The 25,052-nt window shown below is 36.9% G+C and overlaps 1 protein-coding gene across 4 annotated transcripts in view; it reads right to left on the reverse strand.

The window, feature by feature from the left end:
* Positions 1 to 25,052, reverse strand: part of KCTD8 (potassium channel tetramerization domain containing 8) — a 281,769-nt gene that overhangs the window by 207,876 nt on the left and 48,841 nt on the right. Inside the window, exons 2-3 of one of the 4 annotated variants that reach the window (XM_089327170.1) lie at positions 20,463 to 20,504; positions 5,099 to 5,297 (exon numbers count right to left, since the gene is read on the reverse strand). The exons of 1 other annotated variant lie outside the window; for it this stretch is intronic. In XM_089327170.1, coding sequence (XP_089183296.1) covers positions 5,182 to 5,297; positions 20,463 to 20,504 — 158 coding nt within the window. In that variant the 3' untranslated portion in view covers positions 5,099 to 5,181. Of the gene's footprint in view, positions 1 to 5,098; positions 5,298 to 20,462; positions 20,505 to 25,052 lie in introns of those variants that run through there. 2 more of the 4 variants (XM_089327169.1, XM_008248384.5) reach the window with 2 other exon arrangements.

Below are 25,052 nucleotides of genomic sequence, written 5' to 3' on the forward strand. Positions count from 1 at the left end.
CCACAACCTGTGTTGGCTTTTTGAAGGAGGAACTGTATCATGTTGCATGTACTCCACCATCTTCCTGAAATCACCTACTTGCTGCTACAGTAAAGGCAACAAGTTTTACCACTCTGCATGAGTTGCTCTTAGCCACACTCTCCATCCTCACAGTGAGCCACCTTTTTATCTGCACTCCACTCACACCACTCTTCCTTTGGTCCTTCATTCTCCCTTGGCTCCCTCCTGTCACAGACTCTTCACAAGCTGCTGCTCCTTCTTCCCCTTTCCCTAGTTAACTCCTGCTTATCCTTCCATATTATTAACTCAAGCATCAAATTCTCAGAAGCACACTCCTTAGCCTTGCTAATTGAAATGTCCCATTATGTAACCACATTGCATTGTGTATCTCTTCCATTGTTGCACTTATCACAGTTAAAATTTGTGATACATTTTATTAATGTCTGTCTCTTTACCTCAATATAAGCTCCAAAAGTACAGGGAACATGTCTATTTTTACTTAATATTGCATTAGCACACAGTCTGATAAACTTAAGCAACTCAATAAATCATTCATTGAGTAAATATTGAATCATTCAATAAATCAATCACTCAAAACAGCTCAAAGCTAACAGAATATGTATGGATTTATTCTCCATTATTATATCAAGTTTTGTACACATGGCTGTGATGTTCATGCTGTATATTAAGTTTACAACAAGGGATCATGTATGGACAGACTATCACTGATCTTAGAAAGATATACTTTCAAATACTAGTAAAATGAGAACAAAGGGCATTTTCTCTCAGTATTCCCACTTTTTTGCCTAAGCATGCTTGAATTGAGAATCCTTGCTACCATGTATTCAAATGTGTCATTTATGAGAACTTCTGAGACAGTTATAGAAAAAAATAATGGTGATGTTTCTCTTTTCCATGAATTCAATAATCTGAGCGGACACTCTTTAAATATGTTTCCATACACTGAATATGTAAAATACAGCAAATAACACCAAATATACCACTATTCGTATGAATATATTTAGGATTTGATATAATTTTTTAAGATTTATTTTATTTATTTGAAAGGTAGAGTGATAGAGAAATAAAAAGGGAGAAAGACAGGGAAAGAGAGAAAGAGAGAGAGGAAGGAGACATGGGAGAGAGAAAGAGAGACAGGGAGAGAGAAAGATGAGAAAGAGACAGAGACAGAAAGAGAAAGAGATGGAGAAAGAGAGACAGAGACAGAGACAGAGACAGAGACAGAGAAAGAGAAAGAGAAAGAGAAAGAGAAAGAGAAAGAGAAAAAGAGAAAGTGACGTCCCATCTGCTGGCCACTACCTAAATGGCTATAAAACTCAGGTTAGGCCAGGTCAAAGTCAGGATCCTGGAACGTAATGCAGGTCTCCCACATGGGTGGCAGGCGGCCAAGTACTTGGACCATCTTCTGCTGCTTTCCCAGGCGCATCAGCAGGGAGTTGAATAAGAAGCCAAGCAGCTGGAACTCGAACTTGTAGTACTCTGATGCAGGATACCAGCATCACAGGCACCAGCTAAACCTGCTGCACTACAATGCCTCATACTAATTTTTAAACTATCATTGTAGGTTGCTATCTTAAACTTTATATGCATATACATATACATGCACACATCTATATATATATATATTTTTTGTTGTATCTTTTTTAATTTTTTAAACTTTTATTTAATGAATATAAATTTCCAAAGTACAGAATATTGATTACAATGGCTTCCCCCCCATAACGTCCCTCCAACCCGCAACCCTCCCCTTATCCACTTCCTTTCCCCTTCCATTCACATCAAGATTCATTTTCATTTCTCTTTATATACGGAAGATCAGTTTAGCATATATTAAGTAAAGATTTCAACAGTTTGCTCCCACACAGAAACATAAAGTGAAAAATACTGTTTGAGTACTAGTTATAGCATTAAATCTCAATGTACATACAGCACACTAAGGACAAAGATCCTACATGAGGAGTAAGTGCACAGTGACTCCTGTTGTTGACTTAACAAATTGACACTCTTGTTTATGGCATCAGTAATCACCCTAGGCTCTTGTCATGAGCTGCCAAGGCTATGGAAGCCCCCTGAGTTCACCGACTCTGATCATATTTAGACAAGGCCATGGTCAAAGTGGAAGTTCTCTCCTCCCTTCAGAGAAAGGTACCTCCTTCTTTGATGACCCATTCTCTCCACTGGGATCTCACTCGCAGAGATCTTTCATTTAGGTTTTTTTTTCTTCCCCCCTTGGCTTTCCATGCCTGAAATGCTTCTCATGGGCATTTCAGCCAGATCCGCACGCCTTAAGGGCTGATTATGAGGCCAGAGTGCTGTTAGGACATTTGCCATTCTATGGGTCTGCTGTGTATCTCACTTCCCATGTTGGATCATTCTCTCCCTTTTTGACTCTTATCAGCTAGTATTTGCAGACACTATTCTTGTTTATGTGATCTCTTTGGTTCTTAGTCCTATCATTACGATCAATTGTGAACAGAAATTGATCACTGGGACTAGTGAGATGGCATTGGTACATGCCACCTCAATGGGATTGAATTGGAATCCCCTGGTATGTTTCTAACTCTACCATTTGAGGTAAGTCAGCTTGAGCATGTCCCGAATTGCAGATCTCTTCCCTCTCTTATTCCCACTCTTATATTTAACAGCGATCACTTTTCAGTTAAGTTTCAGCACTTAAGAAGAATTGTGTATTGATTACAGTATTCAACCAAAAGTATTAAGTAGAATAAACAAAAAAAATACTAAGAGGGATAACATATCAAGTTACTCATCAACAGTCAGGGTGAGGGCTGATCAAGTCGCCGTTTCTCATAGTGTTCATTTCACTTTAACAGGTTTCCTTTTTGGTGCTCAGTTAGTTGTCACCTATCAAGGAGAACAAGTGGTATTTGTCCCTTTGGGATTGGCTTATTTCACTCAACATGATGTTTTCCAAATTCCTAACAGGGATCACTTTTCAGTTAAAATTTAAACACCTAAGAATAATTGTGTGTTAATTACAAAGTTCAACCAATGTTACTAGAACAAAAAAAAAATACTAAAATGGATAAAGTATTACATTGTACATCAACAGTCAGAAGAGAAAAGACTCCAGGAATTGGTTTTGGATCCTTGATCAAATATGAGTTGGCCTGTAGAATCAATTCAAACACATCTATATATATATATATATATATATATATATATATATATATATGAAAGAGAGAGAGAATACTTTTCTTTAGAAAATCTTCTAGTTTCTTTATCAAGACAGCCTGAGCTGAAGGCCTCTGATACAGGCCATCATGCTCAGCTGGTGAGATTAAGAATAAAACCAGGATTTCCACAGATATCATATAGAGCTTCCGGAACAGTGTCTTCAACTCCTGGCTTATACTCTTCTGAAAGGCAAATTGGATTCTGCATGAGACATACTCTGGAATTCAGCCAACTTCCACTGATACCCAGGGGCATGAATGCTTTTTGGTGAGATTACATGGAGGACCACATCCGAGTGTATGAAAGATCCCTTTAATTATGGGAAGAATAACTCAAGCTTTACATCTCCTGACCATTGTAATTATTCAGCAACAAAAAGATAGATGTGGATTTTGGCACTCAGAAGAGGAACAGGTTTTTTGAGCAGAAAGCTGTTATGTAAACTATAAGTTAAAGAAGTAAGCCCAGAAACAACAAGCCATAAATCTTGTTAGACTCATCTTTGTATAAGAGTATTTCCAAAATCACTTGCCTTGTAAAAAGCAATCTCAACCAAGGCTATAGTTAAATGTGAAGTACAATGGTGACATTTTGAGAAAGGATCAAAATTTCTAAAATCATCGGGAAAACACACTTTCTAGAAATCTTATAATCTGGCACACTTTGGGATGTGCACTGGGCTGCTTCTAACTTGATTTTACACCTGACTGGACTTCCGTGAATCATCAGTATAAACATTGCTCAGTTCTTTCTGTCCTTTTTTGCAACGCTGCATGCAAAAAAGATGGTTATCTAGGTTTTCTGCATCAACGACTCCAAGTTGTATGGGGATACACTTCAATGTAAGGAAGACATGGAATGAAAAGATGCATTTCTGGTTAAGGGAGGAGGGGGTCAGAGTATTTACCAGCATACAAGGACTCTACACTGGAATGAAAGTGGAAAAAAGAGGGAGAATTTCTTTAGCATAAATAGTCTCTGTAATTGTCTGTACACAGATTATTTAGACTATAGTAATTGTTACATTTATATTTCTAATTAAATCATATTTAGGGTTCTAGAAACAATCCCCAAAGGAAAGTTTTCTGGCTACTTTAAGGAAGAGCCAAATATAATTTCTAGTTCAGTATATGCTCCATAGTAAAACTCTGTAAGGGCAGTCCAAGAAACAAGCCCATTCTAATCTGCCTGCAGAATTCACACATTGATTATGAAGGCATCTGGAAACTGCAGAGTCCTTGAAGATGTGAGGTCCTGAGTTCTGGTGAACTTAGTTGATAATCACATTTGTTAAAAAAAAAAAGGGGATAAGAAAGTATCTGCTTCATTAAAGAAGTAAACAGAAGCAAAAAAAAAAAATAGAGAGAGAAAAAACTTCACTGGCTTTGAAATGAGTCTTCTTTTTAACTGTTAAATGAAGTTTTTATTTAAAGTAAGATTTGCTTTTGATTACCTTTGTGCATTTCCCAAACAAGCCTATATGAAGACACAATACCCTGCATAGAGTGGATGCTCTATAAATATTATCAACTATATTGAATGACTATTTATAAAGAAAAAAAATTGTTGCTACTTATATGATATTTACAAGATGCCAAAGAAATTTGATTTCTGAAAATGGTTTGCAAATTTCCAGGTCTTGAGAATAACACGTACAGTGATTTCATTGCAACAGTACTATGTTTAATATTGAAATGAAGGAATGCTGTACTAAAAAATAAGAAATCTGTTACTGAAATTTTAAAAATCTTCTTTTGGTTTAAGAAAATACATGGAAAGCTTTAAAAAAAAAAAAGGAATAAGAGGGAGAGCATTTGGCCAAGAATTTAGGTACCAGTTAGGACACCCATGTGTCCCAGATCAGAGTGCCTAGATTGGAACTCCATCTACCTCTGAATCCATATTCCCATTAATGTGTACCATAGCAGGCAGCAGGTGATAGCTCATGTTGTTGCATCTCTGTCATCCATGTGGAAGACCTACATTGAGTTTTAGATTCCTAGATTTGGCTCCTTGTTTCAGATTGTTGCAGGTACTTTGGGAGTAAACAAGCTGGTTCAGTTTCTTTTTCCCTCTCCCTAAAAATAAACAAATAAAAAAAAATTTAAAGAGGGATCAGAAATTATTATAATAGATGAACACAACTGTCTTCACCTGAATTTCTTTTCTGAAACCTGGATGTTTTAAAAAATAAACAATATCATACCTATTTGCTAGAATTCTACCATAATTTATACAAATTCTTAAGCTCTTTTCTGTGTTATAAAATACCCAGACATTTCAGAATGAAGATGATATAAGTGGGGTGCAAACAAGTGTCTCATGACATTGACGTTCTTTCTGTTTCTGTCATCTTAAATATCAAGATTGTCCTTTCACCCATAGAGTTCACATAAACATTCTTTTTTTAAAAGGCTCATGAGTACCCACTACTGTTCCACTACTTCACTTTCAATCCTGTTTTTTCACAGCAAGAAGATGGAGACATTTTCTGAGCTTAACTATAACCTTTACTATCATTAAAAGAACATAGTTTGGGAAAGCATTCTATTCTAGTGGTTAAGAAACTACACAGGATCCCTGCTTCCCATGCTAGATAACCTGGATTCAATCCTTGGTCCTGGTTCCAGCTCTGATTCCACCTTCCTGCTCATGCAAACCATGAGAGGCAGCAGAAGATATCTCAAGTAGCTGGGTCCCTGCCATCCTTGTGGGAGGCTTGGATTGAGTTCCCAACTTCCAGCTGTCGGCCTCCCTAATCATTGCTGACATTTAGGAAGTGAAGCAGCAGATGGGAGGTCTCTATCTGTCTTTTTATACTCTCTTATTTTTTTTTAATTTTAAAAAGGGACACAATAAGTTGAAAATCTATAGCTACTAATTACCCACCATTTGAAATGACTGTTTCTATATATTTGAATATATGATATGTTTCAAACTTTCAAGATGTTAATATAGACAAATGTACCAAAAGTTATACCTTTACATCTAGGAATTATACACCTAGAAATTTAGTTTACAAGAATAATTAGAGATAGGCTCAAAACATTGCAGATGTAGTTTCCCATTATGACATGATGTTATAATTGAAAAAATAAAATCAACCTAAAGACAGTAAACTACCAAGTTGGCTAAATAATATATAATATTATGACTTTGTGCAGCTGTAAATAACAGGAAATCCTACTAATGGAGGTTTTAACTCATAAGAGTTTGTTTTTCTCAGATGAGAAGTCTACTCACAAGTAGTGGCTGGTACTGTTCTAGGTACTCAGTGATCCCTATTTGAACACAGGTTTTTTATACATTTCTGCTCTCACAGTCTTAGAATATTGCTTATGTTCTCAAAGGTGAAGCATGGCATACAACTCTGCATTTTCTTTTAAGTACCAAGAGTGGGATAATGATCAAACATCTCTATGCATCAGTCCATTTTGTTAAAGAAAGCAGAAACTTCAAAAATCTAGCATAAGACATGTATTAAATACTACTGGTCACAACTGAGTTACATTACCAATTCCAGCTGGAAGAGAAATGTAAAAAGTGAGTATTGCTTTTTCAGCCTCAAATCTTAGAAGTGAAAAGAGACGAGGTGAAAAGTGAATGTGGAGTTAGGCAATGCATGGAACTGACCATTATAGTAGTCAGAGTTCTAGAGAGAAACAGAACCAATAGACTACAGATAGATAAGAACAGATTTATTATGAGGCATTGACTCACATACTATGGAGTCCACAATCTGCTATCTGCAAGTTGAAGAGCCCGGAAAGCCACAGGTGAAGCTCAGTCTGAAAGCCTGAGAACCAAGGGAGCCATTTATGTAAGCACAGCCCAAGACTGATGGCCCATGAGCCAGGAGTGCAACTCTGGAAGGCCAGAGAATATGAATATTCCAGCTCACAAAGAGAGAGGGAAACTGTGCTTCCTTTGCATTTTTGTTCCATTCATGCCCTCGGTTGGATAACGACTGTCCACGTTGGTGAGAATCATCTTTACTCCATCTACCTTAAGAGCTAGTATCGTTCAGAAGCATTCTAACAGGCCCATCAAGAAATACTGTTTGAGGCCAGCGCCACGGCTCAATAGGCTAATCCTCCGCCTTGCGGCGCCGGCACACCGGGTTCTAGTCCCGGTCGGGGTGCCGGATTCTGTCCCGGTTGCCCCTCTTCTAGGCCAGCTCTCTGCTGTGGCCTGGGAAGGCAGTGGAGGATGGCCCAAGTGCTTGGGCCCTGCACCCCATGGGAGACCAGGAGAAGCACCTGGCTCCTGCCTTCAGATCAGCGCGATGCGCCGGCCGCGGCAGCCATTGGAGGGTGAACCAACGGCAAAATGAAGACCTTTCTGTCTCTCTCTCTCACTGTCTACTCTGCCTGTCAAAAAAAAAAAAAAAAAAAAAAAAAAAAAGAAAAAGAAAAAAAAAAGAAATACTGTTTGAGCTGCTATCTGGGCATCATGCTCAGTTAAGCTGACATCTAAAATAAACTACCACAGCTACATAAATTATATATTTGAGATAGATTTCATCAGAGCAGGGACTTTAACTGTTTTCTTTCATATTTCTGAGAGTAGGTTAGAGGTCACCACTTGACACAGTAAGTAATTGATGATAGATGAATGAAATATAGGCATTCACCCCACATATTTTCTTTTTCTTTCTTTCTTTTTTTTTTTTTTTTTTTTTGACAGGCAGAGTTAGTGAGAGAGAGAGAGACAGAGAGAAAGGTCTTCCTTTTGCCGTTGGTTCACCTACCAAGTGGCCGCTACAGCCATTGCGCTGCAGCTGGCACGCTACACCGATCTGAAGCCAGGAGCCAGGTGCTTTCTTTTGGTCTCCCCTGCGGGTGCAGGGTCCAAGAACCTGGGCCATCCTCCACTGCACTCCCAGGCCACAGCGGAGAGCTGGACTGGAAGAGAAGCAACCGGGACAGAATCCAGTTCCCTGACCGGGACTAGAACCCGAGGTGCCGGTACCGCAGGTGGAGGATTAGCCTAGTGAGCCGCAGCGCTGGCCCACCGCACATACATTTTCAAAAGATATTAAGAGCTAAAGAGTTTCCTATAAAATATTAAACAAAGAAAGCAGAATGCAAATCTATTAATTCTGTAATTACAATTCTGAAACACAAATTTGCCAAGTAGGAAGATAAGATTGAGATTAAGAATGGTTCTCTCCAATTAGTTTTACTCCAAGTAACAACCATGCTGAACCTCAGTTTCATTGCAAAATGGATAACAGAAGCTGTAACTCAAAATTCGTTATGATCATGAAACAAATGTCTCAGTTGCTAGGTATCCTCAAGAATCTGTTTTCTTCCCTTCCTCATTTCTGATTAGCTTTTTAGCTAATAATTTTCTATCTGATCCAATGTTGTTTTCTAGCCAGATTCTCTACACATCTTCTCCAGACATCTTACATGAGACTTACAATTACCTTCTGCTGATCCTCTACTTGAGGCCAACCAAGAAATGGTAAAAATATACATATGTATATCTATATTTTGGGGGAGTACATTTGGATCTTCTAATTGAAACAATATTACTCCCTAATATAAAATATTTTAGTGGTATAAGTGATTCAGTCTTTTAACAACCACATTGTGTCATGTACTCTATTGTACTACATATAATATAGTTGCTATGTTCAAGGGGCACACATTCCAGAAAAAGACAGATGGACTACAAATTATAGGTAAAGGAGGCTGATGCAGGGGTAATACTAAAACCATACTGAGTGTTTGCAAGCATAGAGGGAGGTAACAGGGTCTAGCAAAGGCAGGAAGGATCAAGGCAGCTTTATGGAAGAGATGCTACAAATGCAGATTGATACCATGGGAACAGTTAGACTTCGAATGAGAGAAACAGGGGGTGAAGCATTTAAGAAGAAGACAAAGGGAACATCTTCTGAAGAATGATGCATTTCTACCCCAAGAAGCTTGCAACATATTTTCCTTTGTCACTTTACTCACAAAGCCACTTCAAAATCCAGCAGTTTTCTGATAAATGAAAATCCTCCATTCTTGCAGCAAGGAAAGGTCTTAAAACTGATAACAGGAATTCTTTCTGAGCTCAGATTTGTGTCTGTGTTTAAACTTCTACAAAATCTGGACAGATTTCAAACACTCTGCTTTAATTATTTTAAAAACCTAGGGCACTATTACAAGTTGTATCTTGGTGTATAGAAATAACTCCACATTATCTTTCACTGAAGTACAAGTATAATTAAAAGCCTTTGGAAATTCATATGTTAGACTTCAGCAGCTCATGTATAATATAGCAGGACACTTTTTTAGCCACTAAGAAAGAATGACACATCTGTTATAAACATCATTTCTCTTACATAAAATAAACGTATATGCAAAGTCTTTATGTGTACTAAAGGAGCTCACCTTTCCTTGAACTTCTTTGTCCCTCTCCTCCGCCTACCTAACCTGTACTTAAGCTTCAGCAGGAATAAATCCTTTCCTTATTCTGGAACCATGAGAGAGAAGTCTTAAGTTCCTGTGCCTTTCATCCTAACAACTGTCAAGTAATTGTCCATCTCCTTCACTACATTTATAATGCTCACAGACTATAAGCCCTCCTAAAAGGGTCAGTGCAACTGTAATTAAGACTCCAGACTCCAGACATGAGCTGCCTGGAGTGAAATTCTAGCTCTGCCACTCAGTGGCTCTGCCTCTGTGTTCCTCACCTACTTATCCTTTGGTTTCTTCATTTGTAATAGAGTCCTTAAGAGTACACAGTTCATGAAGTTGTTATGAAGAAAGTTATCTAGCACTTTTAAAACATTTATTCTGGAGCTTGATTCATAACAAGTAATATATGTTTAGCTATCTTAAAATTATTACTTAGTCATCAGTAAATGCACACAGTATGATTCTTGTCATTTAACAGATTATAAAAATGTGTTGACTAAATGGATGGAAGAAAATGATTTACCAAATTTCTTTTCTCCCATCCTGTTCTTCCCACTTTACTTGGGGCTCTTCCTCCTGCTTTCTTGGACCTCATTTGCTTCTCTTTTCTTATTTTTTTCTGACCTCTTCCATTCTCATTTCACAACATGGGTCAATACTCCAATTTATGAATTCATGGGTTAGACATTGTGAAATTCACATACCTCATTTATTACACTGAAAGGACTTAGTTAAACACATCTATTTCCCACAAGTACAATTCTTTAGAAATAACACAAAATAACTGAGATAGTTACATAAGTAAAGTATGTGAAGATAATAGTCTCTCGGGATAATTCTGGCAGTCTTCAAAACCAATCTGTGTAGGCAATGGTCAATATCCATTAGCCTAGGCTATCTGTAATTTTCTAGATAACTGCACAGGTTTTCACTATAAACTAGTGGGTAGGCCCGAATTTAAAGTGTAGACTAATGCAGAAAGGTCTATAGTTCTCACAGAGTAGTAAGGACAACTGAGAAGGAGAGGAGAGGAGTGCTGGAAAACTACAGAGAAAAGTCACAGAATGGGATTGGGGGATTAATTACTGAACCCCTAATATGTGCCAGATTTTATGGGTGATTACATTGTTATTTTATTTGTTCTAAGAAACCAATGCATTATTTATTTTTCCACCCTTTTCAACACTGAGGAAACTAAAGCTTAGTGAAATTAACTGATATTCTCAAAGACAAAAATGCTACTTTAAAATTGGATATGAAGACTGGTTGTTGTGACTTCAAAAGTCATATTTTCCCACTGTTATTCAGGATAAATAATGTAATAATAATAATTAAGAGAACTTAGAGCAAACCATATATGATAATGACTAACTCCCCAAATGATCCTTTTCTAATGATTCCAATTGAGAAATAAATGCCACTGGGCTTTGAAAAGTATTTAGTTTTTTAGTTAAATGTAAGCATCCATATTTATTAATGATAAATTAAAAATTATGTTTATTTATAGTTACCTTGGATAAAGCAACCAACATAAACGGGACTGACCTCTTATATCCCAAAATACCATTACGTGGCGGCATACCCTTCTACAGGAATAAATTTCAAGGGCAGGTCATGAACACAGTAAAAGGAGAAATGACCCTTGGCTATATGACACCGACACATTTTCACAGAGCCTGATTTCTAAGAATAATTATGGCAATTTTAGATTGTTTGTGGTGTTTGTGGCAGCTGTAACACAGGATTAATAAACAGTTATTTGATACCAGAATTGTGTTCTGTGTATAAGGAAAAATTATGCTCATAAATCCAATTTTTTTTTAAAAAAAGTAAATAATCTGTGCTTCTCACAGAAAATTATCTATGTCACTACCAATATATAAATATTATTATGATAAATTTTGGTGTTTTAAACAAGCAGAGATTGTCAAATTAGAAACATAGAATAGGGGCTGGCACTGTGGTATAATGGGTAAAGCCGCCGCCTGCAGTGCCAGCATCCCATATGGATGCTGGATCAAGTCCTGGCTGTTCCACTTTCAATACAGCTCTCCGCTATGGCCTAGGAAAACAGTAGAGGATGGCCCAAGTCCTTGGGCTTCTGCACCTATGTGGGAGACCCAGAAGAAGCTCCTGGACCCTGGCTTCAAATTGGCACAGCTCTGGATATCTGTGGCCATCTGCAGCTAGCAGATGGAAGAGCTCTCCCTTTTTCTGCCTCTGTGTCTCCATAACTCTGTCTTTTAAATAAGTAAATAAATCTTTAAAGAAACTTAAAAAAAAAAGAAACACAGAATAAGGTGTGGGTAAATCAGATATCCAATTGCTAAAAAATTACTTATGTTTTCTCAGCTTCTGATTTCCTTAATGTTACTAACATTAAAATAATTTTATTTGAAGAAAACTATATATGGAAATATATGTATCACTAGTAATCTTTAAAGAAGCACTGTTAGACAAAATAAAAATTAATAAATACTGTTTTGACCAGAAGTCTTTGGTGGAACTCATTCCTCTTTTTCAAATCTCTTCTAAGGAAATTTTGTTACTGAAACCTTCAGTCATATCTTAAATATGTTCTGTAAGTTATCATAGACAAATGTTCAAGAGTAAAGAAAATACGATAGACAGTGCAGGGAATCTGGGAACAAATAAAAGAGTTCACTGGCTCAGGTTAAATGAAGCAGACAATCAAAGGATAGAAATAATCTTTCAAAATGAGTTACAAGAGAAATGGCGAATTTTTTCAGGGCATGAATCCAGCAGTGAGCGCTGTATGCCACCTGATCCCTTATATTCTAAACAACTTTATACCTAACTTTCTTCCTACATGTTATCTGGATTCAAACATGATCTGGATCACTATATTGTGTAGCCCTTTTAAAATCACAGTGTTTCAGGTAGGACAAATATTGTCCTTATAATTTATTCATGTTACCACACTTGTTAGCTTACCTTCTTTTTGTTTTACATTATAAAATCTCAAATTGGGGATTTAAACATGTAAAATATATCCATCTAAGCAAAGGACATTGACAATAAAGGAGTCAGACAATGTCGTCAGCAGAGATGGGCAGATACAACCTGCTGGGAACATAGGGATGTATATTGGGAGTGTGAGGCAAGATACAGGAAATCCTGGGGTCCAGGGAGTTCTGGTGATATCTGAGGCCAGAAAGGGAAAAAAAAGTGTGAGGCAATTCTAAGCAAAAGTGACACAGACAGAAATCAGGTAGCCTAGGAAAGTACAGGCAGATGAAAAATGAACGAAGATCAACTAAATGATGTGGGTGATGGGAGGGCAGCCAAAGGTCAAATGACAGTCAATGAATTCAGGAAAGAAGTGAAATGTGTAGGCATTGGGAGGATGTTGTGAGATTTCTCTGTCCTTGGATACCCACTATGGTATTCAAAAGTTCCAAGGCTTCAACAACAGCAACCTAGATCTTAATTCTGTGCTAATTTGTTTAAGGTAACCTGTACAAAACAAAATCTCCCATTGCCAAATCCAACTGGAAGCTAGAAAGATTAGCACAGAACAGGTGGAAGCCAACTGGGAGGCAGAATATAGAGGGAGGCCCTAGCACACGGTTTCTCAATTTGGACAATAGGTTATTTGGAAAAACAAACAAACAAACAAACAAATACTCTAAGCTACCTATCCTTGGAGGTTGTACTTAATCCTTATGCTCTCATCTGCACACATGAGGGAACATGCTTTGTCTACCCAACTCAGCAAGTGTCACAGAGAGTATTTTGCATCTCTCTACTTTTCTCATTCTTTTTCTTTCCTATTCCCCTACACCTGCCTCAAAGGGTAAAACAGACAGATTAAACAGACTGATGCCACTGATTACAATTATTATTCTTCTCAAACACATACAAGGATACTTTAAAACATTTGTGAAAAAAATGAAATTAAAATGTTTGTGTTGGAGTCCAGTGTTGTGGTGCAGCAGGCTAAGCCCCTACTTGAGACATTGGCATCCCATATAAGTGCTGGCTTGAATATTGGCCGCTTCACTTCTGATGCAGCTAATGTACCTAGAAAAGCAGTGGAAGCTGGCCTACGTGTTTGGAGCCCCGTCATTCAAGTGGGAGAACAGAATGAAGTTCCATACTCCTGAATTCAGCCTAACTCAGTCTTGGATATTGCAGAAATTTGGGGACTGAACCAGCAGAGGGAAGATCTTGATCTTGAGCACTCTCTTGTGCTCGTCTCCCCTGCCTCTGTAATCCCATCAAATAAATAAATAATTTTTTTAAAAAAAGTTTATGTTGATGCAAAAAAGTGGTGAATCTGAGTGTAGTTTTATTCCTAAAAATTCCAAGAACTTTTTAGGTTCCTTCATATTCACCACCTAAAACTCCCTCACACACTGCCTGCTGGATACACCAGAGAACAAGGTCCATAATTTCTTATGTTTTCCATCCTACACAAAAGGCAACCTGAGCAGGCCCCAAACTTTCATTCCAAGGGTAAGACTGGAACTCTCCCTTCTTATGTTCTGTGCATTTGATCCCACCAGTTCATGGGTATGTGTGTTGGAGGCAGGGAGGGAGACACATTGTTCTTGCAGCCCAGTGGTAAGTACTTTCAGAGGATCTCCCTACAATGGGATCCAAGGCTGAGTTCTGGGAAAAAGTGGTAGGATTCCCCCAATCTCCTTACACCTGGTCACCCAGCTCTGCTTCAATTTCAAGACACAATCATGCTCTCAACACACTTTCACCAGAGAGACATGTACTTTGGGTTTATGGGGGCTTAATTTAAAAAAGTCACTTTTTAAACTTTAACTACCCATGCATCTAGTATAGAAGTTTTCTCAGGACCAAGAGGAGGAAGAAAACTAAGTGATACTCATCTCATACCACCAAACTATATGATAAGCACAGAGTGTGTTTTGTGTCATTAAAGATGGCTATGTGCTAGGCAATAGGAATACAAGTATAAAAAATCTGAACCTTTCCACCTTCTCGTCAGGGATATAAGAAATGGATTTGGACTAAAGGAAACAAAAGGAATGCACTGAGAAAATGCATAACTGACGGAAGGAAGTTAGCAATGACTTTTCTGTGTCTTGATAAACATGTGTCTGGAACGGAGAATGTATGCCAGGATTTTAGGTAAAATATTCTAGCTAAGAAATGGCATTCCTGAAAAAGGAGGTAACACAGGCTTAAGTGCCAAACAGCATGGAAGACTGGAAAACTGGTAAGTGACAAGAACATCTGGGGCATGTGAAATGCTCAGAAACAGAGGAAATGACGGTGACTCTACCATCTGCAGAACCAAGAGGACAAATATAAATGAAGCCCATATACTACCTGCCTGAGTATTTAAGATAGAAATCAAATTAGCATACTGCTAAACAAAATACATTAAAGATTTCTGTACTTACAAACAGTCTTAGCAACTTGGAAGCCAGACTGTAATGAGGTTTCATACCAGGATATATCATAATCCACACTCTGGTCTGCTCTTCCCACTACAGCTCCTTCCTTTGATGTGAGGGTTTCTCACACATATGCACAGGTACTGCACAGTGCACAATCAAGCTCCTCCTCCATTCTCCCTAGAAACTGCAACTACTGGGCTGTGTCTTAGGTTTATGGTAAAAGATAGGTGAATATTCCGCTCTTGCAAAGACAGACCTGTAAAAGAGGCAAGCTTTGGCCCTGAGACAGGCTTGGAGCCACTTTTTTGGGTGGAATTATGGAGTCCTGAATAACTCAAAGATCTAAAGCAAAGTACAGTTGCAGGGTAGTCAGCAGTCCTTGGTCCCATAGATTCCGGGCTCCTGGCTTTGGCCTGGCTCAGCTCTGGCTGTTACAGCCATTTGGGAAATGAATAAGCAATAGATGATTCATTCTCTCTCTCTTTCTCTCTCTCTCTCTCTCTCCACCCCCCCAAAAAATATTAATAAAGCTAAATAGTTAAGTCCCTTTTTTTTCCAGTTTGACCTTTAATAGTCATTCTCTAGGACACAGTATATTTACCAACAGTATTGGTGTGGTTTAAATTTCTTTACCTAATTTCACTGGCTTGTGAATAATTTATGCAGTTTTAGAAACTGTTTATACTAGTTTTCTTTGGAATATGTTATTTTTATAACCAAATATGGAATAAAGAATAGCCTTTGTTTTCCTCTCCTTCTACATCTTCTTTACTGAAAACTGATAGTTATTTTTACTGAAAATTGATACTTTTGAAGAGCAAATAGAGCTATAGTTTGAAATTAAATTGCTCTTAAAAACAACTCACTCATCTGAGGCCACAAAACTGTGTTCAGTACAATCAATGCTTAAATATGAAAGGAATACAATTCTGCTATATTTTCACAATCGTGGATCTTTCCCACACTTTTTGGTGCAATGATATCCAGTAGGAATCCGGTGTCAGCACTTTTCTTATGTTTTGGTGGCCATCAGTATTCATGCTTCATAGGCTGGAAAGAAAGTATTTCTTTGTCCATATCTGTTCTGACAATTTGATATATTTAGTTTTATCACATGAATATCATTTGGTGATATTTTTGGTATTCAGTAAAAATAGAAGCTTTTCAGCTGCACAGTTAGAGTTTATGATAAAATTTATGTTGAAATGTACAAGGTGGAGATCACGATGAAGCTACATTGTTCTTTGCATGTAAGCCAATTTCATCATTTTTATACTTTTCTTCATTTATCCTGGAAAGGAAGTTATACCCACCATCTGGGATTATCTCACCTGGCTATTCTTAGCTCCCAAAGTTTTTCATTATTAGCATGATCAAAAAACCTTATTTAGCATCTTTTTATTGGAGTGAGTCAGAGTAGCAGTGCCTCTAAGTTTTGGATGTTGATGAATATTCACAGGGGAAAATAAAGGTGATTTGGAGAAGTTCAAAGACTTCTCAAAGCACACCACATCTTTACTGTTTTGAGTAATGAGAATTAGTGATGGCTAACACAACCCACAAGATCAACCTGTGTTTTATTAGTACTCAAATGATCAGGTCAACAAATATGTTATTTAATAATTTTCTAATGCCTTGTTTTGCAGAAAGCAATGTCCATCACAGTGTAACAATTCCAAGACATGAGAACACTGGACATGGTATACTGATTCTGAGAACCAACACTGTCTCCTTCAGTAATCTTTAATGCCACTTTTCAGGAAGCAAAGTTTATCCAGTTTGTGAGACAGTAAAAACCTGCAGGCCCTGTTCTGTTAAAGAAATGAGCACAAGCCTAAACAATACCTATGTGTGGACTGAGGGATGCAAAAAGGGTCATATTAGCTAAAATGTTTTGTCTGTCTTGAAAAGTTTCTGATATTCTCACAATTGACATAAGGCTTTAAGAATCATCTTTTTAGACTTGTACTGAAGTTTGACATTGACCTAGAATTTTGGACCAAACTTGCTGTTTGGCTTTAGCTTCAGGTTCTGGTTTTAGAAGACTGATTTTCTGGTTGGTAACACAGTGTCATTTCTGGTGACTCTGAACTTGTGAGGACTCATCTGGATTAATATAATTTCTAATCAGTCTGACAGTAACACAAAACATCATTTGTATTGAATCTGAGAATATGAAAATTCATTATTTAAAAGATTTTTAATATTTTAATTTTAATATTTTAATTGTGGAAAAACACACATATAATTTACCATCTGAAAGATATATGGTTGATGGAGGAATACTGGAAGATATCTCATTTGATAGCCACTATGGCAGTTTTTTAATTCTCTCATTTGAGTCAATTTAGATACCTGTCAAAATTAAGGCATAAAACCAACCCAAGACAGTATCCAGCACAAGCTCCATTTTATACCTGATATCACTAGGAAGCAGGAAAGTAAACCTGTTCTATTTAGTGTAGTAATGTGAATTGACCCCTGCAGAATGAGTTCAGCATGTGAATAGCCAGGTATTGTATACCCAACATGGGAACAACTATTTACAGATGGGGGGAAAAACACATGTGGTTCTTGGAACACAGAGAAGCCCCAAATGATGGAAGCATTTGCTGATGAACAAGAGAACTATTATGTATAAGTTGAGGTGAGAAAGTAGGCCAAGACTAGTTCATGGAGATCCCTAGAATCCATGGACATTGAGCTTGGATTTACCATTAATTTGATATTCAATGAAAGAAAGGATCTGATGATAAATTCTTCAAGAATTATTTCATATACTTGGTGAACATGAGAAGTAAGGGCAACCAAGAAACCAAGCCTGACCACACTAAGGATAACCAAGATAAACTGCATTGCAGAAACCAATGGGAGGATAGCGTTTAGGATGGGTTAGAGGAGCTGATCAATGTTGCCAAACATTATAAGAGAAAATGGAGGTCATTTCATTGAGCCATTAGATGGTAATAGTTTCAGTAAAGTAGTGAAAAGGCAGAAATCACATTGTGAAGGAGCAAAAAATCATCAGTTCATGAAATAATTCAGACAACTAGGTTTAGGAAGTGAAGTAGAGAAACACTAGTATAGACCAACCCCTCAGATGGTAGTAATGCTGGAAAATATTGGGATGTGGAAATTTCAGTTTAGATGTAGGAAGGCTAAAAATGCCAACGGATCAAGGACAGATTGGTTGTGTAAGCAAGATTCCAGAAGAAGGAGAAGATGATTAGATCTCACTCAGAGGTAGAAGAGTTATCTGGGCAAAGATTCAATGAATAAAGAGACTAATAGCCCTTTTTAAAAGATTAGAAGAAGCTAGCTTGGTTTACAATTAATGATACTTCAGCAGGATAAAGGGTATCTACCAAAGCAATATAGAGTATATGGCTTGGGGTGTCAACCAGAAAGTAAAATTCAAAGAACATATTTCATTAAATATCACAAGAAGAAAAAGAACTGTCAGGTTACAGTAAGTCTAATGTTGGAGATCATAAATCATACAACAGAAGAGAAAGACTTGAATGTAAATAGGAATATATTTACTTTGCACCAACTGTGATGAGAATAAATCTTTTTCTGAATATATATTTTAGAAAGTATTGAGGTAAAATACAGTGTATTCTTTTCTAGATAAGACAATCTTTAGCACATTTTATGATGGACTCTAAAAGAATTTGCGATGCCCTCTATCATACTTTAACCCAGCATTTTTCTGCATTAAGAAAAGACCTCTAGTTAGAAAAAGAGTTTCTACTATTAAACCAGTGTAATCTATTATTAAATTCAATTATATAGTGTTCATGGTACACCTGCTCTTATTTAAAAAAAAAAAAAAGGTATTTTAAAAAAAATGTGTATTTGTTTGAAAAGCAGAGAAAAAGATACAGAGATAGGTCTTCAATCTTGTGATCTACTTCCCAAAAGCACACAACAAGTAGGGCTGGGCCAGGTTGAAACCAGGAACATAAAACGCAAGTCTCCCACATGAGTGGCAGGGACCTAAGTACTTGGGATACCACCTGTTCCCTCCTAGAGTGCCTGTTAGCAGGAAACCAGACAGGAAGCAGAGTTGACTCAAAACTATGATATGGTATGTGAGTATCTTAACCATTGCACCAAACACCTACACCTATGGTAGCTTTTCATATTGTGTAACTGGTATTGCAACTACTTATTTCTGTTCACATAAATCTGGATTATTTTACTACAAGAGAAAAAAAGCTCAAATGTTTGGAGTTGTTTTTGATTTCAGATTAGTTTTTTTTTTTTTAATTCTATAATACTGGCCTGTGTTGCCCATTCAACAGCAACTGTTGAGTAATGGGATTGGACATATAACATTTAAAAATATTTTTAATTTTTTGAAAATTTTTATTTATTTATTTTATGTATTATTTAAGATTATTTATCTGAAAGTCAGAATTACCGACACAGAAGGAGAGACAGAGAGAGAGAAAAGTGATCTTTCATCTGCTGGTTCACTACCCAGATGGCTACAATGCCCCAGGTTAGGCCAGGCAGAAGCCAAGAGCAAGAGCTTCTTCCAGGTCTCTGACATTGGTGGCAGGGGCCAAAGTACTTTGGCCATCTTCCACTAGTTTTTCCCAAGGCATTAGCAGGGAGCTGGATTGGAAGTGCAGCAGCAAGGTGGTGCCTATATGGTGCCTATATGGGATATCAGCAATGCTGGTGGCAGCTTTACCTGTTACACCATGATACCAGCCCCAATTTTTTTTCTTTATTTTAAGGAATTTATTAATACATTAAATTCTCAGGGTTACATCAAATGCATGAGAATTACTACAACAGAATTCTCATGTTAATGTGATATTAATAAAAAGAGAATAGAATATTCTAAGAATATAGTGATACTTCCCTTATACCCTCTCTTTACCCAATGTTTCATAAGACGGTAATGTCGGGTCAAAAATAGGAATATTCTTCTCTCCTAGTTTTCATGTATTCTAGCATGCTGTTACCATTTCAGAATGCAGAGAATGAAAAAAAGAAACAGACATCAAAAGTAGTTCTTTTGTAACTTCAATTATGCAAGCTCAACAAATCCCATGAAAATTCACTATGTGCAGGTTTTTAGTTCAATAGATACGTTTCATGTTTTTGTTTTTTTTTTTTTTTGGTTTAAGATTAGTTTGGAATAAGTAAATGTGGCAAGTTTATGGTACTGATGGTTTTCAAGCAGAACTTTGTAATACCTGCATTCTGTGTTTTTCCTCTGATCACCGTGTCAGAAAGCCCTGCATTCTTTAGAAGGCAATGGAATGACTAGAATTTTTATCAGTGTATGGTTTAGGGTTTTTCTCTGGTGTGCATCTTCTTACAGCAGTCACTGATTCAAGTCAAAGACAAAGGACATTATGGGGCAAAGGTTAACCCATGAGTTTGGAAGTCAGAAAGATCTGGGTTTCAGTACCTTTGTACAAGTCACTTAACTCTTCTGGGGTTGATCTCCTCTCTGCAAATAGAGATGAAAATACTACTTAGAGTTGTCTCAAAAAATAAAAAAGCTTATATATACAAAATATTTAACAAAGGAAGCTCTGAAATAATAGCAATGCTATACTATTTAGGTATCTCCTCTTATATCAAGTCCTTAATATTCTAAGTCTCACAAAACCTTCACTTCCTCAATTAGAAACTACAAGATTATTATGGTGTCGAATAAATAAATTATATTTTTTACATTGTCAAGAGCAACACAGCTTTCTCCTAAGTAATTTTATACAAAGGGGTCATGAAGTTCACAAACTGAAAGAAATTATGGAGCATACAATAGTTTAAAAATGATTCTCTTAGTTATTTCAAGATCCCACATTGTTTTTAAAATCTTAGAGTTTAAAATGAAAATTTGTATTCTGAAGCAAAACTTGAATTCACAAAGTAAGTCTAGCATTTGAATGATTTCATAGCCAAAAAGATAGATTGGTGAATAACGACAGAATAAAGGACAATTCAGAAAGCTACACATTTTCAGATGTCAGTAGTCGTGCTATTATTTGATTTTTCATTTTACTACCTGTAAGCCTTTCAACCTCAAATGTTTACTTTCTCTTTTAAGCACAGACCTTAGCTCAACAGCGCAATGTAAACAATAATCTAACAATGCAAATGTTCTAAGACTCTACTTTCTTTTGGCATTGCAAAATCCTTAATATCAATATTTAATTACTATATAATTGAAATTAATGGCTATATGACATTTACACATGAGGAGTAAAAAATGCAAAAATCCAATGCTTTCCTAAAGAAAAAGAAAACAACATGAGAAAGCAGTCTAGGGTAGTGTTCTCATTAACTCTAATGTGAATTTAGGCAAACGACTTGAGGCCCAGAAATCATCTTACCTGAATTTAAAAATGCTTAGGTTCAAGGATCCTTCCTAGATCCTAGGAAAGGTCCTGAAAATGTATCTATACTTATATTTTCCAAAAATCTACAAAAGATATTTTAACTGAAATGCATTATAATTGCTGTCACACCTCCCCTCAAATCAACTGGCACTGAAGTGGGAGTCTAAATATTGTAGGAATTTGGCTAATGGGAAGAAGAAAAAGAAATTCCTTTCAGGATATAATGAAATGATTTCTAGCAACCTCTATAATCTTAGCCAACCTACTGTAAAAATGGCTCCCAAGAATACTCCTACTGTCCAATAGTCCACATTAGCCTTGAAACAAAAGCTTGGAAAAACATTACATATAATAAACATGTGCCCTTTTGATATCTGGCACTGGAAGTATTCAGTCTATAGAAATAAGGCTGAAAATGAATGGAGCCAAAAATTTGCCCTTGGAAAATTCTTTCATTATCAAACATTCAGTGTGAAACTACAAATGGAAAATTCAACAACACACGGGCAAAACTGAAGATATCCTGTCACCAGTAACTTAATAATGTAGCATACTCAATTACAAAGCCTATTTTTGGGGGATTGGTGGTTGGATAATATAGAACTTACCATAATTGCTTTGCTAGTTAAAAATCTCTAGTAGTAGTATAAAAAGTGAGTGAGTATATGTGTGTGTGAAATTATACCTTATGGATCCCAATAATTTTAAAATATGTTTCAATCAATCATACCAGAGGAAAGACTAAATTATTTACTTTTTCTATAGCAAATATTATGAAAATATTTTAATATGTAGTTGGGAGAGGCATTATATTAATTTGTTAGGTTTGCCATCACAGAACACTGTTATTCCTCAAATCCATGGTGGATTGGGTGCAGAACCCCTGTAAAAACCCGAATCCATAGATTCTCAAGTCAGTTTTATAAAATATACAGAATCTGCATATAACCTATGCAAGCTTCCCATATACTTCACATCATCTCTAGATTACTTATAATAGCTAATGCAATGTAGATGCTCTGTAAAGATGTGTTGTATTATTTAGACAACAATTACCAAAAAGATCTGTACATGTTTGGTACTGGTAAGATTGTTTTTGATAAAATATTATCAATCTTTAGCTACCTGAATTCATGAATGTGGATAGATCCATAGATTTGTAGTGCCAACCATGTACCACAGATCAGGTGACTTAAATAACAAAAAATTATTTTTTCACAATTCTGGTGGTTAAAAGTCCAAGATTAAGGTGTCAGGAGATTTCTCCTGAGGCTCCATTCTTTGGCTTGTAGCTGGCCACTTCTTTGCTCTGTCTTCACATAATCTTCCTTCTGTAAGGGAATGGCCCTTGGTATTACTTCGTATTTCCAAATTTCGGCTGGTGCCACAGCTAATAGGCTAATCCTCCACCTGTGGTGCCGGTACTCCAGGTTCTAGTCCCGGTCAGGGTGCCAGTTCTGTCCCGGTTGCTCTTCTTCCAATCCAGCTCTCTGTTGCGACCCAGGAAGGCATGGAGGATGGCCCAAGTGCTTGGGCCCTGCACCTGCAAGGGAGACCAGTAGGGAGCACCTGGCTCCTGGCTTCGGATCGGCGTAGCACTGGCCATAGCAGCCATTTGGGGAACGAAACAACAAAAGGAAGACCTTTCTCTCTGTTTCTCTCTCTCACTGTCTAACTCTACCTGTCAAAAAATATATATATTTCCAAATTTCTCCTTTTTCTAAGAATACAGTCAGATTGTATTGGGTGCCATTCTGGAAGCTTCACTTTAGTTTAACTATCTCTTTAAAGACCCTTTCTCCAAACAGGCATCATATTCTCAGGCACTAAGGGTTTTCAACCAAAAAAATAAATAAATATATAAAAATAAAATAGTAAAAGAGGTACATTGACATGTTAGGCAATTAATTTTTCAAAGTATTATTCTATAGATTTTGTGATATTTCTAGAATTTTTAATATTTTTAAATGTGCAAATTGTTGAAATTTATTTTAAAATGTGAAATTACCTATTTACTTTTGTACCTTTTTGTTTATAATTCACTTCATATTCTTCAGTATCCACTAAACCAGTATTCAATCCTATCTCTTCACTTCAGTCTATATAATGTCACAGTTCAATTAACTAATCTCTGAAACCAAAACTCTTCTATTGACATGGAAAAATAAATATGTAGACTTCATTTCAATACAAGATACCTGCATTTTGAGTAGAAATGATCACCTCTGTAATGTCATATATTGAAATAGTTTCCTAGGACACACACACACAAGCTTGTTTTTGTTGTTGCTATTTCTCTTTTTTTTTTTTTTTTTTTTTTTTTTTTTTTTTTTTTGACAGGCAGAGTGGACAGTGAGAGAGAGAGACAGAGAGAAAGGTCTTCCTTTGCCGTTGGTTCACCCTCCAATGGCCGCCGCTGCAGCCGGCGCACCGCGCTGATCCGATGGCAGGAGCCAGGATCCAAGTGCTTTTCCTGGTCTCCCATGGGGTGCAGGGCTCAAGCACCTGGGCCATCCTCCACTGCACTCCCTGGCCATAGCAGAGAGCTGGCCTGGAAGAGGGGCAACCGGGACAGAATCCGGCGCCCCGACCGGGACTAGAACCCGGTGTGCCGGCGCCGCAAGGTGGAGGATTAGCCTATTGAGCCACGGCGCCGGCTTGTTGTTGCTATTTCTGATATTCAGTTGTCCTTCAAGTCCATTAAATATTAAATATTAGATATTAAATTCCTTGCTGTATTCTTATTCTATCATTTTTTACATCTCCTTTCTCTCTATGTGTATCAAGGTCATAAGCAGGAAGTTTTGAAAATACCAATAGGGAAAACTTAGTGACATAAATAATATGTAAATGAACCTGACCTTGACAATAGGACACCTAAGTATTTTGTGTTTCCATGTGAAAGTCTATATATTATTATTTAATGAGATATTCATTGTATAACCCAAATTTAGAGCTTTTCTGGAACCTCAGCATGCCCTTGGGTAACATCCAAGTTATGCCTCAGGATTAAGCAGATAGAATAGAGAAGGAAAAATTAGTTGAATGATCTAAAGAGCTGGCCTGTTTGACACATACTCTGCAGAATAATGAGTTAAAGAAAGTGGATGTTTAATTTATAAAAACCTCATGTTTTGCACCTCAAGAAATCTCCTTACTTACACTCATTCAGAATTCCATCATTTTATTTTTAATTTCATGTTTGAAGTCACATAAAAGTAATGAAGCTTGTCAAGCAATCTTACTTTGAACATTTACTGAAATGTTGAGAAGAATTCAGGTCAGACTTTCGGGTGCTAAATGCCGCTCTTGTTTCATAATAATCACAGTTCACCTTCACTCAGTTATGTTTGAAGTAAAGTACTCTGGGTTTCTTAGGACAAAGCTACTTTGAAAAGATTAAAGAAATTACAGTTCAAAGTAGATAACTGGAACTTTATTTTCCTAATTTTAAAATTCATGAGGCTTCTTAATTTAGATCTGGATTTTTCTACTTCGTGTGATCTAATATTCATGACCAATACATATCACCTTTCGTTCCAACCAAAACAACAACTCAAAAAGGATTGATAACATATGGTCTTAGGTTAAAAAAAAAGAACACTGGAAAATTATCCTTTCATTGAGTCAAATATATGATCGTTCAGGCCCTT

This window comes from Oryctolagus cuniculus, chromosome 2 (genome assembly GCF_051225735.1).
Source record: "Oryctolagus cuniculus isolate XC-2025 breed Fujian yellow rabbit chromosome 2, ASM5122573v1, whole genome shotgun sequence".
Lineage (NCBI taxonomy): Eukaryota > Metazoa > Chordata > Mammalia > Lagomorpha > Leporidae > Oryctolagus > Oryctolagus cuniculus.